Source organism: Telopea speciosissima, chromosome 2, assembly GCF_018873765.1.
Source record: "Telopea speciosissima isolate NSW1024214 ecotype Mountain lineage chromosome 2, Tspe_v1, whole genome shotgun sequence".
Taxonomy (NCBI): Eukaryota; Viridiplantae; Streptophyta; class Magnoliopsida; order Proteales; family Proteaceae; genus Telopea; species Telopea speciosissima.
The window spans coordinates 53587309-53601139 of NC_057917.1; the positions used below are offsets into that span (position 1 = coordinate 53587309).

At 40.5% G+C, this 13831-nt stretch overlaps 1 protein-coding gene and 1 pseudogene across 1 annotated transcript; both read left to right on the top strand.

Moving 5' to 3' along the window:
• The first annotated feature begins 501 nt into the window (after positions 1–501).
• Positions 502–5626, top strand: LOC122652992 (cellulose synthase-like protein G2). The gene is made up of 6 exons (XM_043846896.1): positions 502–1149; positions 3332–3487; positions 3610–3735; positions 3861–4310; positions 4391–4738; positions 5003–5626. The coding sequence occupies exons 1-6, from the start codon at positions 517–519 to the stop codon at positions 5549–5551; spliced, it is 2262 nt and encodes a 753-aa protein (XP_043702831.1). The 5' UTR covers positions 502–516; the 3' UTR covers positions 5552–5626.
• A 2755-nt stretch (positions 5627–8381) lies between these two features.
• LOC122650860 lies at positions 8382–12686 on the top strand (annotated as a pseudogene).
• The last annotated feature ends 1145 nt before the right edge of the window (positions 12687–13831 follow it).

Sequence of the window (13831 nt, forward strand, 5' to 3'; positions counted from 1 at the left end):
TTGGTCCATTTCCTCAAATCCCACTAATAGGGAGTGGACCCCACCCAAACAGTATATTATGACAAGGGGGTAGGGCGTAGGATGGTCATTTCCACCCCGGCACCCCCTATGAGAGGAATTGTAGGGGATAAAGATCCCACAGCGACCCACTGCACCCTATCTTTACCTAATAAATAAATAAATGAGCCTAAGTCTGGTCACTGGTGGGTCCGAAGACTTGAAATGTAGCATCTACTCAGGTCTCAGGTCATGAATCATGAATGGGTGGTAGGTCATAGAATAGCCTTCTATTGTCTTTCACAAATCACAAACCACAAACCACAAATCCTATTATCCTAATTGGACTAATGATCTTCAGTTACGCAACTGGGTCTTTCTTAATTCTTAAGACCCTGATAGAATCGTCAGGAAGAAGGAAACTTACTTAATTTATATAGGCAATACCCTCAAAGCTACGTAGGAGAGAGATTAGATTGGCATAGAGAGTATCGAGCTTCGAGCTAATCAATCTCAACCATGAGAGGCGTAAACGAGAAAGCGGCGGCCGGCAAGCTCACCTTTCCGCCACTCCCACTCCACACAACTCAGGCGTTGCGACGAACACCTCTGAACCGTGCGTTCGCCCTGGTGTACTCGTGTGCCGTTCTGGCTCTGTTCTACCGCCATTTCCATTCATCCATCTCCTTCTTCTCCATTCTCTTGATTGTGGCCGATGCCGTCTTCGCCTTCATGAGGGCCACCACCGAGTCTCTACGGCTGTGTCCGGTTCTCCACCGGGAATTCCCAGAGAAGTTGAGAAGGGCTGTACTGGTGGAAGGAGCGGAGGAGGAAGAGATGGAGAGGGATTACGATCCTCCGGGTGTGGATGTGTTGATATGCACGGCGGACCCATACAAGGAACCTCCCATGGGAGTGGTGAACACCGCACTGTCGGTGTTGGGGTACGAATACCCGGCGGAGAAGCTGGCGGTGTACGTATCGGACGATGGGGGATCGGAGCTTACGCTGTTTGCTTTCATGAAGGCCGCCAAGTTCGCCCGCCAGTGGCTGCCTTTCTGCAGGGACTACGGATTACTTGACAGGTCCCCCGATGTCTACTTTGGAAGTGGATCAACCCATACATTTCCCGAGGAAGCCCATAACATCAAGGTTTGTCTATTATTCTACACTCTCTACTACTTCACTCTAATCTTATCTTATTATCTCATCTTTAGATTCCCCACCTTCTTTTTCCCCTTCTTACAAATTTGAATTCTACTCAAACTCAAACAGTAGATAGGGCTGAACTACGGTTTGAGGCAGCGTTTGGTATGTTTTCTAAGTTGATTTTGAATTATCAAATTATAAAAATAATTGTTTTTTAAAATTCAATTATACGAAATCGTCCTAGAATGCATTCCAACAATGCATACCAAACACAGTCTGACAGTAAAACTCATATCCGTAAAACCCCTTTCGTCATATTTTCTGAATGATTAATTTCCAGAATGGCCCGGCATTTTATTGGATGGAATTTAAATTTGGAAAAATAGATTCTTAACTGTCACAGATCTTTTATACCCTCTTTATATTTACAAAACTGCCTTTTTAATCCTTTGCTTATTGGTCAATTTGCAGTCTAAGCAAACTTATACACTGAAAAGAATATAGTTTTAAAAAATCCTTCAATATACTTTTTCGTATGTATATTAATAAGGACGTTAAAGTAAACCGCCCTGAACCTAACCGAAATAGCCCAGTCCTAACCGAACCAAAATCTTATTGGGCTGGTTTTGGTTTGGGGGGATTACGATCCCAAACCAAACAGAAAACCGAAAGAACCCGAAACCGACTCAAAACCCGGACTGAAACCAAACCGATCTATCCTAATAAGAAACCAATAGCAACTCGAAACCCATAAAAAATAATATTTTTTCTATAGTTTTAAATAAATGTGTAAATTAAACTGAAACCAAATCGAGCTGAAAATGAGGTCGACCCAATAACAAACCGATACAAGAAAACGATGTAAACCCGAAACCAAATGGAACTTTCCTTATTGATTTGGTTTCGGTTTCACCATTCCCACCCTGAAACTGACTCAACCCAAACCGAAACCGACACGAACCGATCGATTGACACCCCTATGTATTGATAATGCATCCCCGCATGTCCCGACCTCTACTCTGAATTATCCTATAAACATGGATTTTCAAAGACTTATAATGATCAAAGCGAAATCTTAAAACATGAGACTTACGGATCTATGTATCTACAAAATTTGTCTCATTCAATTTATCACGTGATATATTTTTTAAGGACCGAGTTTCCTTCCACCCACGATGAATAGGATCATCATTCAATTTACCACGTGATATATTTTTAAGGACCAAGTTTTCCTCCACCCACGGTGAATGGGATCCTATTCACCGAGGGGTATGAGAGGACGAGAATAAATGTCGAGAGGGTATTTTGAAACATACCAAAACTCTAGAATGATCGATGAACCGTCCTTTATGAGTGGAGAAAAACTTTGTCTTATTTTATATATCATTTAGCCATTTAGGTAACACTTCAGAACTAGACTGCATTGAGGGCTGAAAAGAATTAGAGGATAGGTCAATAATTGATGTTACAATATATGAGTGGTTTAATAGACCCCCCGTACTGGTCCGTCCCTATGGGTTGGAATCCATTATGCCTTGCCCTGCCCTACTACCTTCCCTTTATTTTTTTCAAATATTTTTAAGGCATGCCCTGGTACTTTCCTTGGCGTCACTAATGCAATAATGCTGGATGTGAGTGAAATTTGACAAATAGTCAATCAAGGCCATGCATCATGTATCCAAAAAAAATAAAGTTGCCACTATTCTTCCATATGACACAATCAAGTATGTTATCGAGAAAGAGTTTTTAGCTGGGCATGCAAAGAAGAATTTTTTTCTTGTTTGGTTCTTTACCCGTTATGGTTATCCAGTTCTTCTCATAGGGAGGCGGAAAAGATGATTTAACTTCACTTTAGCAGTGTGTTCGGTCCCCTATGGTATTAGGTCATCAATTCCAGCCCTCTATGAGAGGAATCAGACAACTGTACCGGACAAGGAATCGGAGAGGATAATGATCCAGTAAAGAATCCTTTATCATAATGAGAAAATGTTCCGCTAGAGCAGGATATGCTAACATATCTGTCTATCTCTCTTCTCATATCAAATGATGATCAATTTTGATGTACTTCATTGATGGTTTGACATTTGACATATGAGCAGGGGATCTTGGGATCAAATAGTTCATAAATTTTATGTCCCATCTGCACTAAGACATTGTAGTTATAAAAGAGCATGCTAATTTTCAGATGATGTATGAAGAGATAAAAGTAAAGGTCGAGAGAGTTATGGAGAAAGGGTTTGTTCCTCCGGAGGAATACGTCATGAACGAACATGAGCATGAGGCTTTCAACAAATGGCGGACGCCAAGATTCACACGCCAAGACCATTCTGTAGTAATTCAGGTTAATTTTTTTAGCAGATATGATCTTATATAATCTCTTTTCTTCCCAACAGATCAAGAGCGTTATTGTGGTTTCTCTCTCCATATATATATATATATTTATTGATGGAATACTAAGAGCAGGTTTTATTAGAGAGTGGGAAAAACAAAGACGTAAAAGGCCATAGAATGCCTAACCTTGTCTATGTCTCTAGAGAGAAAAGCAGGAACTCACCACACCACTTTAAGGCTGGTGCCCTTAATGCACTGGTAAGCTACCTAGCTAAGAACTCCTGGTAACAATGAGCTTTTAAGCACAACAAGCTACCAAGTGAGCTAGACACTTGTTCACATGATGATCAACAAATTTAATTATAGTTTTGCTTATTTTGAAGCTTCGTGTATCAGCAACGATGACGAATGCACCGGTGGTCCTAAACTTAGATTGTGATACTTACTCCAATGATCCCGAAACTCTTCTTCGGGTACTATGCTATCTTGCCGACCCTTCCATTGGCCCAAAACTAGCCTACATTCAGTTCCCTCAACGGTTCCATTCGATTGGGAAGAACGACATCTATGGTAACGACCACAGACGTTTGTATCAAATAGATCCACCAGGGATGGATGGACTTGCAGGCACACGTTATATCGGCAGTGGATGCTTTTTCCAGCGACGATCCTTCTTTGGTGGGCCTTCATCGTTCCCCTCATCTGATATCCCCCTTGTATTAAACTTATCCCACCATGACTTGGACAAGTCTATCAGTTCCAAAACAGTTTTGGCTTCAGCCCATCATGTAGCAAGCTGCAACTATGAGCATGAGACCAAATGGGGCATTGAGGTAAGCTTCAAAAAGAGAAAAAAATACTATGCATGTGTGCAAAGCATTCATGCTCACAAGTTGTTTGATAAAATGCACAGATGGGCTTCAGATACGGATCATTAACAGAAGACTACAAGACTAGTTATCTGCAGCAGTGTAAAGGATGGAATGCAGTGTTTTGCCATCCTAAAAGAGCAGCATTTCTGGGGGGCTCGCCTTTCACTCTAAATGATGTATTAAGCCAGAACATCAGGTGGTCCATTGGATTGTTGGAGGTGGCCATCTCCAAGTACAGTCCAATTACTTTTGGCACTCGAGCCATGGGATTGCTCATGGGTCTTGCATATGCACACAATGGATTTGAAGCAACTTGGTGCCTTCCAATAACCACGTATGCCTATATCCCACAACTAGCTCTCCTCAATGGAGTCTCCATGTTCCCAAAGGTACCTTTCTTGTACTTGTTTAAAAAAAAATGGAAACAAAAATCTACTGCATACCGATTTCTTTAATCTAGTTAATTAATGATCCTTAAAAGCTAGCCATTAAGAAGAGGGTGGTCAAGTCCTTATAAGGAACGAGTTTTCCTTCATCCACGGTTTCATGGTTCTAAACTTTGGAAAACTTCCCCCTAAAAGGATTAATTAGTGCATATTTGATTGAGGTTTAATTTAAGATTAGCTAACAAAATTGAAATATTGAATTTGCAGGTATCAGACCCTTGGTTCTATTTGTATGCATTCCTTTTCTTGGGAGCCTATGTACAAGATTGTCTAGAATTCATTTTAGCTGGGGGAACAACCCGAAAGTGGTGGAATGATCAAAGAATGTGGATGATCAGGGGAAACTCATCTTATCTATTTGGGTCTACCACCTATTTACTAAAATTGCTTGGGTTTCCTGCCTCTGGTTTCAATGTGACTAGCAAAGTGGTTACAGGAGAACAAATGAAGCGATATGAACAAAGTATATTCGAGTTCGGGGTCGCCTCAACTTTGTTTGTGCCACTCACAACAACTGCCATTGTCAATTTGATTGCATTTGTGGTGGGGCTTGCCGGAGTGTTTAGACATGGAAACACAGGTGAAATGTTTGTGCAGTTGTTTATTTCAGGCTTTGTGATGGTGAATTGTTGGCCAATATATGAGGCCATAGCTTTGAGAAAGGATGATGGAAAGATGCCTGCAAAGATTACAATGATATCAATCTTACTTGCATGGCTTCTCTACTTAGCCTCATCATTGGCACTCAAACTTTAATAAGACATTTCCCCATTTCTCCTTTTCATTGTAGGAATTACATACTTCTATGGAATCCCTTTATGAATTTATCCTTTTATAAATAGGAAGTCTTGAATTCGTGTGAGTACCTTTTTTTCTTCCGCTTGAATAGTTCCATTTTGTCATATAATATTGAGACGGGTTTTTATCTCTTTTTTTGGTCTAGTTTTTATACAAGATGTTGTATAAAATATGGTTAACACTTCAACCATTGAATTGGTGCATGAAAATCAAGTATTCTTATCCAACGACTAAAGTGTCAACTGTGTTCATACATGACCCTTGTATGATACCTTTTACCTTTTTTGTTGGGTAGGGAGGGGGTTGGGGAATTCACACAAGGGGAAAATGTTTTGTTTTGATGATGACCCCCATGACTTGTGAAATATCATATATTTGCGTTCTTTTAATATTATTTGGCAATTGATGTGGCAAACCCCCAACACCTCCCTCTATTATGGAATCATTATCACTTGTGAGTCTTAATTATTATCATATGCTGTTAATGGGTTATCATATGCAGGGAGTGTTAGTTGTTATTCTATGTACATGGTGTGGTGATACATGTAGTTATGGGGTTATTCGATGTGGTAAGAGGTAGTAGTTATGGAGAGTGTAGAAGTGGGGAGGTGTTGGCTATGGAGTAACCGTATGTTTAGCTATTTATTATTGAGAAGTTAATGAATGAGCATAGAATTATCTACCTTAAAACATCTCTCATGAGATTGAGGCAAGGCTTCCTCAATAGAGCCTACATTATCCTTTCCTGGTTTCATTTTTTTCTTCACTCTCAATTCTGTTCCTTACCAAGATAGGTAACCAGCGAACGTATGTGCCAGCTTGGTATCAGAGCTGGAACATGGACGTGCAGATAGAGAAACTTGAGGACGAGGTAAGCACACTCCATGAAGGTCAAACAAAAATAATGAGTGACAAGTAGTCGATCCTTACACGATTGGAGGAACTCTTTGAGAAGTTTTCTACTTCTCAGGCACCTACCCACCATGAGGTATGTGAAAGCTCAAGGGAACCAGCCCCTCTTCCTCACCGCAATCGACAGTCCAACGTTCTACCAACACCCAACAAACCTTTACACCAAAATTAGTCAAGTTGGGTTTCCCACACTATAACAGGAATGAAGACACTACATGCTTGATGTGTAGGGTGGAGTAGTTCTTTGAGTTTCACCAAACGTTGGAGGAGGAACGAGTGGTGTTGGCTTCCTTCCATTTAGAGGGGGATGCACAACTTTGGTACTAGATCTTTAATCAACTTTGTTGACTTGGCAGAATTTTTGCGACAATCTCAATTCCTGTTTTGGACTAACCCCGTTCTAGAACTTCTTTGGGGAACTGGCAAAGTTATAATTATCGGGGTCGGTATTAGATTACCAATCTAAGTTTGAGAGGTTACTCTCTAAGTTGGGACGACTTTCGCCTCACTGGCAAGTGAGTTTTTTCGTTTGTAGGTTGAATGAGTACATCAGAGTGGATGTGTTGGCAGGGAGACACACCACATTATCGGCGGTCATAGGCCTGGCTCGTTTATATGAGTCTAGGAGCAACGTACAAAGAAGAAATCCTCCACCATACGAATTGAAGAGACCCACATCGATTGCCAAGGAGCAAACGAAAAGTAACTCTCTCTTACCAATTAAGTGCATGGAACAAGATCTCGATCGAACCGATCGAGATTTTTGAGATATCTCGGTTTCGTGGAAAACCGAGACGAAACCTGCATGTATTTTAAAAAATTCAAAGTTTTGACTGATTTTGGTCGAAATAATGGTAATTTCACAAGTTTCAACACTTATGCCCATCAAAACGTGGGGAAACTTGACTCAAAATCAATACATCCATTTATTTATGCCAGAAACCAGGACAGACACTTATTTATGAATAATATCTTAAGTAAATGAAATACAAATATAAAACCATTTACTTAAGCATAAAGAAGTATCTGTCCTGGTTTCCAATCAATGTCCAAGAACAGTATACACCATCAAACTTGGGTAAAAAATCACGAGTACCATTTTAAGTGTTTTTTGTGTGAAAATAGTTCATGCATCATGTTTAGAATGTAAAAAATATGATGTATACCAAAAATCAATCAAAAAATACATTTATGGGTCTTGAAACCACCAACTCGAAATGACTAAGAAAAAATCACTTGTGTTGATCAATTTCAACCATATCTCTGTTTCTAACTAGTCAAAACCAAATCAAAACCCAAGATCTTGAAGCTTGATTTACAGACTGTAAACGTCTTCTGAAATGTAGGATCACAAAGCCAAGTGATTATGTTACAACTATAACGAAAGGATATATATATGGCCATATGAGGTCTTCTACCACCACAGACCAATTGGGGATCCATTCCTTGGTCAATGTTCAGATCGCATCCAGAATATTCTAATTCTCAATGCAATTTTTTTTTTGTGAAAAATTCCCAATGCAAATTGATCACTATGCATTCCTCAAATTTATTGTTCACTTTTACCTATAGCAAAGTACCGACAAAAATAAATAAATAAAGATTCTAATAATCTATTCTGGTCACTGGTAGGCCCGTAGATTTGAAATGTAGCATCAATGCATGTCATGATTGCCGTAATGGTTGGGTGGTAGGCCATTCCATAGCCTTCTTAGGAGTTAGGACCCTGGGCCGTTAACCCTGATAAGAAAGAAACTTTTACTTATATTATATTGGGCAATACCCTCAAAGCTAGGAAGTAGAGATAATTTTCTATAGAGATTAGATATTTGGCTTTAGAATAGAGAGAGTATCGAGCAGCAAATCAATCTCAACGATGAGAGGCGTAAACGAGAAGGCAACGGGCGGCACGCTCACCTTTCCGCCACTCCCACTCCACACAACTCAGGCGATGCGACGAACATCCCTGAACCGTGCGTTCGGCCTAGTATACTGGTGTGCCATTGTGGCTCTGTTCTACCGCCATTTCCACTCATCCATCTCCTTCTTCTCCCTTCTCTTGATAGTGGCCGATGCCGTCTTCGCCTTCATGAGGGCCACCACCGAGTCTCTACGGCTGCGTCCGGTTCACAACCGGGAGTTCCCAGAGAAGTTGAGAAGGGCTGTACTGGTGGAAGGAGCGGAGGAGGAAGAGGTGGAGAGGGATTACGATCCCCCTGGGGTGGATGTGTTGATATGCACGGCCGACCCATACAAGGAACCTCCCATGGGAGTGGTGAACACCGCACTGTCGGTGTTGGGGTACGATTACCCTGTGGAGAAGCTGGCGGTGTACGTATCGGACGATGGGGGATCGGAGCTTACGCTGTTTGCATTCATGGAGGCAGCCAAGTTCGCCCGCCGCTGGCTGCCTTTCTGCAGGGACTACGGATTACTTGACAGGTCCCCCCATGTCTACTTTGGAAGTGGATCTACCCATACATTTCCCGAGGATGCCCATAACATCAAGGTTTGTCAATTATTCTACATTCTCTATACCATGGCTTTAGTGCACGGTATTAGAATGAGTATCAATAACCTACAAAACCAATATATTATCACATCGATATCGATTTGGATCAATTGTATCAAACAAAATTATCCTTATATCGAACTTAATATATAAACATGAGACTTAGAGATTTATGTATCTACAAATTTTATGTCTCATTCAATTACCACGTGCATGATATATTTTTAATATCATTTAAGTAAGACTTCCTATAGAGGGCTGAAAAAAATTAGACGATAAGTCAATAATTGATGTTAGAATGGGTATGGTTTAATAGGACCCCATACTAGGCCGTCCCTATGGGTTGGGATCCATAATGCCTTGCTCTGCCCTATTATTACCTTCTTCTTTATTTTTATTTTTTATAGCATGCCTGTTTCCATTTAGGGCCTAAATGAGGCCCACATGGTTTTAGGAGAGAGAGAGAGAGAGAGAGCCACTATTTTTTATGTGAGAAAAGGATAAAAGAATTTGTACAAGTACAACGGTAGCGCAATAAAAATTTTCCCATACTTAAATATAAGGGAAAAACCTTCACGCCTAGTGTTGATGGTAGGGCTGCAACAGGGACGGGTTGGGCTAGGCTTTATACAATCCTAGTCCAATCCAATCCTACTCAAGACCAGAAAAATCCAACCTTGACCCACCCTCAAGGGTGGGTCAGCTTGACCCGCCCTCAGGGCCGGGTAGGGCCAGACTGACCTTGATTGGCCTCGATCATGGGGAGGGGGAAGGAAATGCATGGGCTAGAATGGACCGGGGAGAAAAGTATCAATTTAACGTAAATTAACACTGTAATAAAATGTATTATATCACTTATTGTCTTCATATATAATATATTATATAACAAAATGTGGTTGACGTTTAAAGTTTATAATATAGTATAACTTAAAACAAGGTCAAGCTGGGTTGGGCCAGGCCAGACTTAGCCCGAGGCCTCAACCCTGTCCCAACCGGACCCTGACTCAGGGCCATGTGGACCAGGGCGGGTTCGGTTTGACAGGGCCAAACTTGCACCTCTAGTTGATGTACATGTGAGCGTGCACCTTGTGTTTACCCCTTTTTTTTTTTTTTTTTTTTCGATAGTTGGTTTTCTTTGCGAGGTATTGGTCTTTGCCAATTAAGCAGTCCCCTTGGGGTAACCGAGATCTCGTTCCTTGCGAAATACAAGGAAGTGAGGAATCTTGTCATTATATACTGTTAGTCATATACTGTTAGTCAACTTTTCTTGTTCTAAATTACTTACAAAGATGGAAACGTTGGTACTGGGTTCATGTGGTAGAGTTGGAAGTTTGAGTTTAAACATAAATCCATCAATTATATTATTATACTTTCAATAGTTTTCTTTGATTGATTTTAACATGTTCAGATGATGTATGAAGAGATGAAAGTAAAAGTAGAGAGAGTTATGGAGAAAGGGTTTGTTCTTCCGGAGGAATACGTCATGAACGAACATGAGCATGAGGCTTTCAACAAATGGCGAACGCCAGGATTCACATGTCAAGACCATTCTGCAGTAATTCAGGTTAATTTTTTTAGCAGATATGATCTTATATAATCTCTTTTTTACCCAGCAGATCAAGAGCATTCTCTCTCTCTCTCTCGCTCTCTCTCTCTCTCTCTCTCCCATTGATGGATTACTAAGAGCAGGTTTTATTAGAGACTGGGAAAGACAGAGACATAAAGGGCCATAGAATGCCTAACCTCGTCTATGTCTCCAGAGAGAAAAGCAGGAACTCACCACACCACTTTAAGGCCGGTGCCCTTAATGCACTAGTAAGCTTAATTGATCTATTCACACTTAGTTTATTTATTTATTTTGTTTATAATGATCAGCAAATTAATTACAGTTTTACTTGTTTTGAACCTTCGAGTATCAGCTACTATGACTAATGCACCGGTGATCCTAAACATTGATTGTGATACCTACTCCAATGATCCCGAAACCCTTCTTCGGGTGCTATGCTATCTTGTAGACCCTTCAATTGGGCCAAAACTAGCTTACATTCAGTTCCCTCAACGGTTCCATTGGACTGGCAAGAACGACATCTATGGTAACGACCACAGACGTTTGTATCAAATAGATCCAACAGGGATGGATGGACTTGCAGGCACACGTTATGTCGGCAGTGGATGCTTTTTCCAGCGACTTTCTTTGGTGGGCCTTTATCGTTCTCCTCCTCTGATATCTTCCCTATACTAAACTCATTCCACCATGACTTGGACAATAAGTCTATTAGTTCCAAAACAGTTTTGGCTTCAGCCCATCATGTAGCAAGCTGCAACTATGAACATGAGACCAACTGGGGTATTGAGGTAAGCTTCAAAAAGAGAAAATTACTGTTTATGTTTGCAAAGCATTCATGATCATAAGTTGTTTGATAAAATGCACAGATGGGCTTCAGATACGGATCATTAGCAGAAGACTACAATACTAGTTATCTGCAACAGTGCAAAGGATGGAATGCAGTGTTTTGCCATCCTAAAAGGGCAGCATTTTTGGGGGGCTCGCCTTTTACTCTAAATGACGTATTAAGCCAGAACATCAGGTGGTCCATTGGCCTGTTGGAGGTGGCCATCTCCAAGTACAGTCCAATCACTTACGGCACTCGAGCCATGGGATTGCTTGTGGGTCTTGCATATGCCCACAATGGATTTGAACCAACTTGGTGCCTTCCAATAACCACGTATGCCTATATCCCACAACTAGTTCTCCTCAATGGAGTCTCCATGTTCCCAAAGGTACCTACTTGCACTTGTTATAATGGATTACATAACATTTCCTTTAATCTAGTTAATTAATGATCCTTAAAAGTTAGCCATTAAGAAGAGGGTGGTCAAGCCCTTATAAGGAACGAGTTTTCCTTCATCCACGGTTTCATGGGTTCTAAAGTTTGGATGAGACTCCTAGAATTGTGGAAATTAAGGGCATTTCGGAACTTCGTCAATAGGAAGTATAAATGAGATCACAATGGTGGGAGAAGGAAAACTTTCCCCTAAAAAGATTAATTAGTGCATATTTGATTGAGACTTAATTTAAAATTAGCTAACAAAGTAGAAATTTTGTATTTCCAGGTATCAGACCCTTGGTTATGTTTGTATGCATTCCTTTTCTTGGGAGCCTATGTACAAGATTACCTTGAATTCATTTTAGCAGCAGGAACAACTCGAAAGTGGTGGAATGATCAAAGAATGTGGATGATCAGGGGAAACTCATCTTATCTATTTGGGTCTACCACCTATTTACTAAAATTGCTTGGCTTTCCTACCTCTGGATTCAATGTGACTAGCAAAGTGGTTACAGGAGAACAAATGAAGCGATATGAGCAAAGTATATTCGAGTTTGGTGTCGCCTCAACTTTGTTTGTGCCACTCACAACAACTGCCATACTCAATTTGATTGTATTTGTGGTGGGGCTTGTGGGAGTGTTTAGACATGGAAACACAAATGAAATGTTTGTGCAGTTGTTTCTTTCAGGCTTTGTGATGGTGAATTGTTGGCCAATATATGAGGCCATAGCTTTGAGAAAGGACGATGGAAAGATGCCTGCAAAGATTACAATGATATCAATCTTACTTGCATGGCTTTTCTACTTAGCCTCATCATTGGCACTCAAACTTTAATAAGATATTTCCCCATTTCTCCTTTTCATTGTAGAAATTACATACTTCTATGGAATCCCTTTATGAAATTATCCTTCTATAAATAGGAAGTCTTTAATTCATGTGAGTACTTTTTTTTCTCGCTTAAATATTTCCATTTTGTAATATGTGATTAAGACAGGTTTTTTTTTTTTTTAAATCTCTTTTTCTTTATTTTTGGATCGGTTTTCATACACGGTTTTGTTAGCACTTCAATCATTGAATAGGTACATGAAAATCAATTATTCTTATCCAACCACTGAAGTGTCAATCGTATTCATACATGAACCGTGTATGGAACCTTTTACCTTTTTCTTTAGGGTGGGGGTGGGGAGGGGGTTGAGGAATTCACACAAAAGGGAAAACTTTTTGTTTTGATGATGATCGACCCCATGGCTTGTGAAATATCAAATATTTCATTATTTTTAAACTATATTGATGTGGCAAACCCCCAACACCTCCCTCCCCGCACCCCCGAAAAGAAGGGGGGGGGGTGGACAAGGCAGGAAATGGAACAACCAATGTTATTATACCCTACCATTGATTACATGAGCTACCCAATCAAGCTTAGGTGGGTGGTGTTATACATACAGTGTATGTGGTGCATGTGTGGTGTTTTTATTGTTTTCAACACAATATGGTCCTTGTTATAAACACGGTGCAGTTAGGTTGAGTCAATAGAGCAGTTGGACCAATGGTAGTTGAGTATAGAGGTGTATATGCAATTTACTAGTGTGGCAAAGCATCTATAGTGATGTGACAGGGATCACAGGTGTTCTAGTAGAGCTAACAGAGAAAGAGAGTCACATGGCAGTACAGACAGTGTAGTGATTCAACAGGCTTAGGACTCTTTATGGCAGTATATGTTACAATGTAAAGTCCGCAGTTGTGGCCGGACAATGCAGTGGGAGTTTATGGACATATGACAGCATGCTGGAGAGGTGATAGACAGTTGTTGATGAGGGTACAACATGATCTAGCAGGCACATGGTGAGTTGGCAGTACATGTGGCAGCTTGTTGATAGTTTGGCATGATGAATGTGCCAACACAGTACTTGAGTCATGATTTGACATGTGTACATATAATATAGTGTTCATAGGTGATGTGGCAGTACTAGGAATAGTTATTAAGT

Excerpts from the sequence above, each read along its gene's own strand:
- LOC122652992 (XM_043846896.1), top strand. The coding sequence starts at position 517 with ATGAGAGGCGTAAACGAGAAAGCGGCGGCCGGCAAGCTCACCTTTCCG. Across the intron at positions 4,311-4,390 it reads AGACCAAATGGGGCATTGAG|ATGGGCTTCAGATACGGATC; the intron begins GTAAGCTTCAAA and ends TAAAATGCACAG. Across the intron at positions 4,739-5,002 it reads GAGTCTCCATGTTCCCAAAG|GTATCAGACCCTTGGTTCTA; the intron begins GTACCTTTCTTG and ends TTGAATTTGCAG.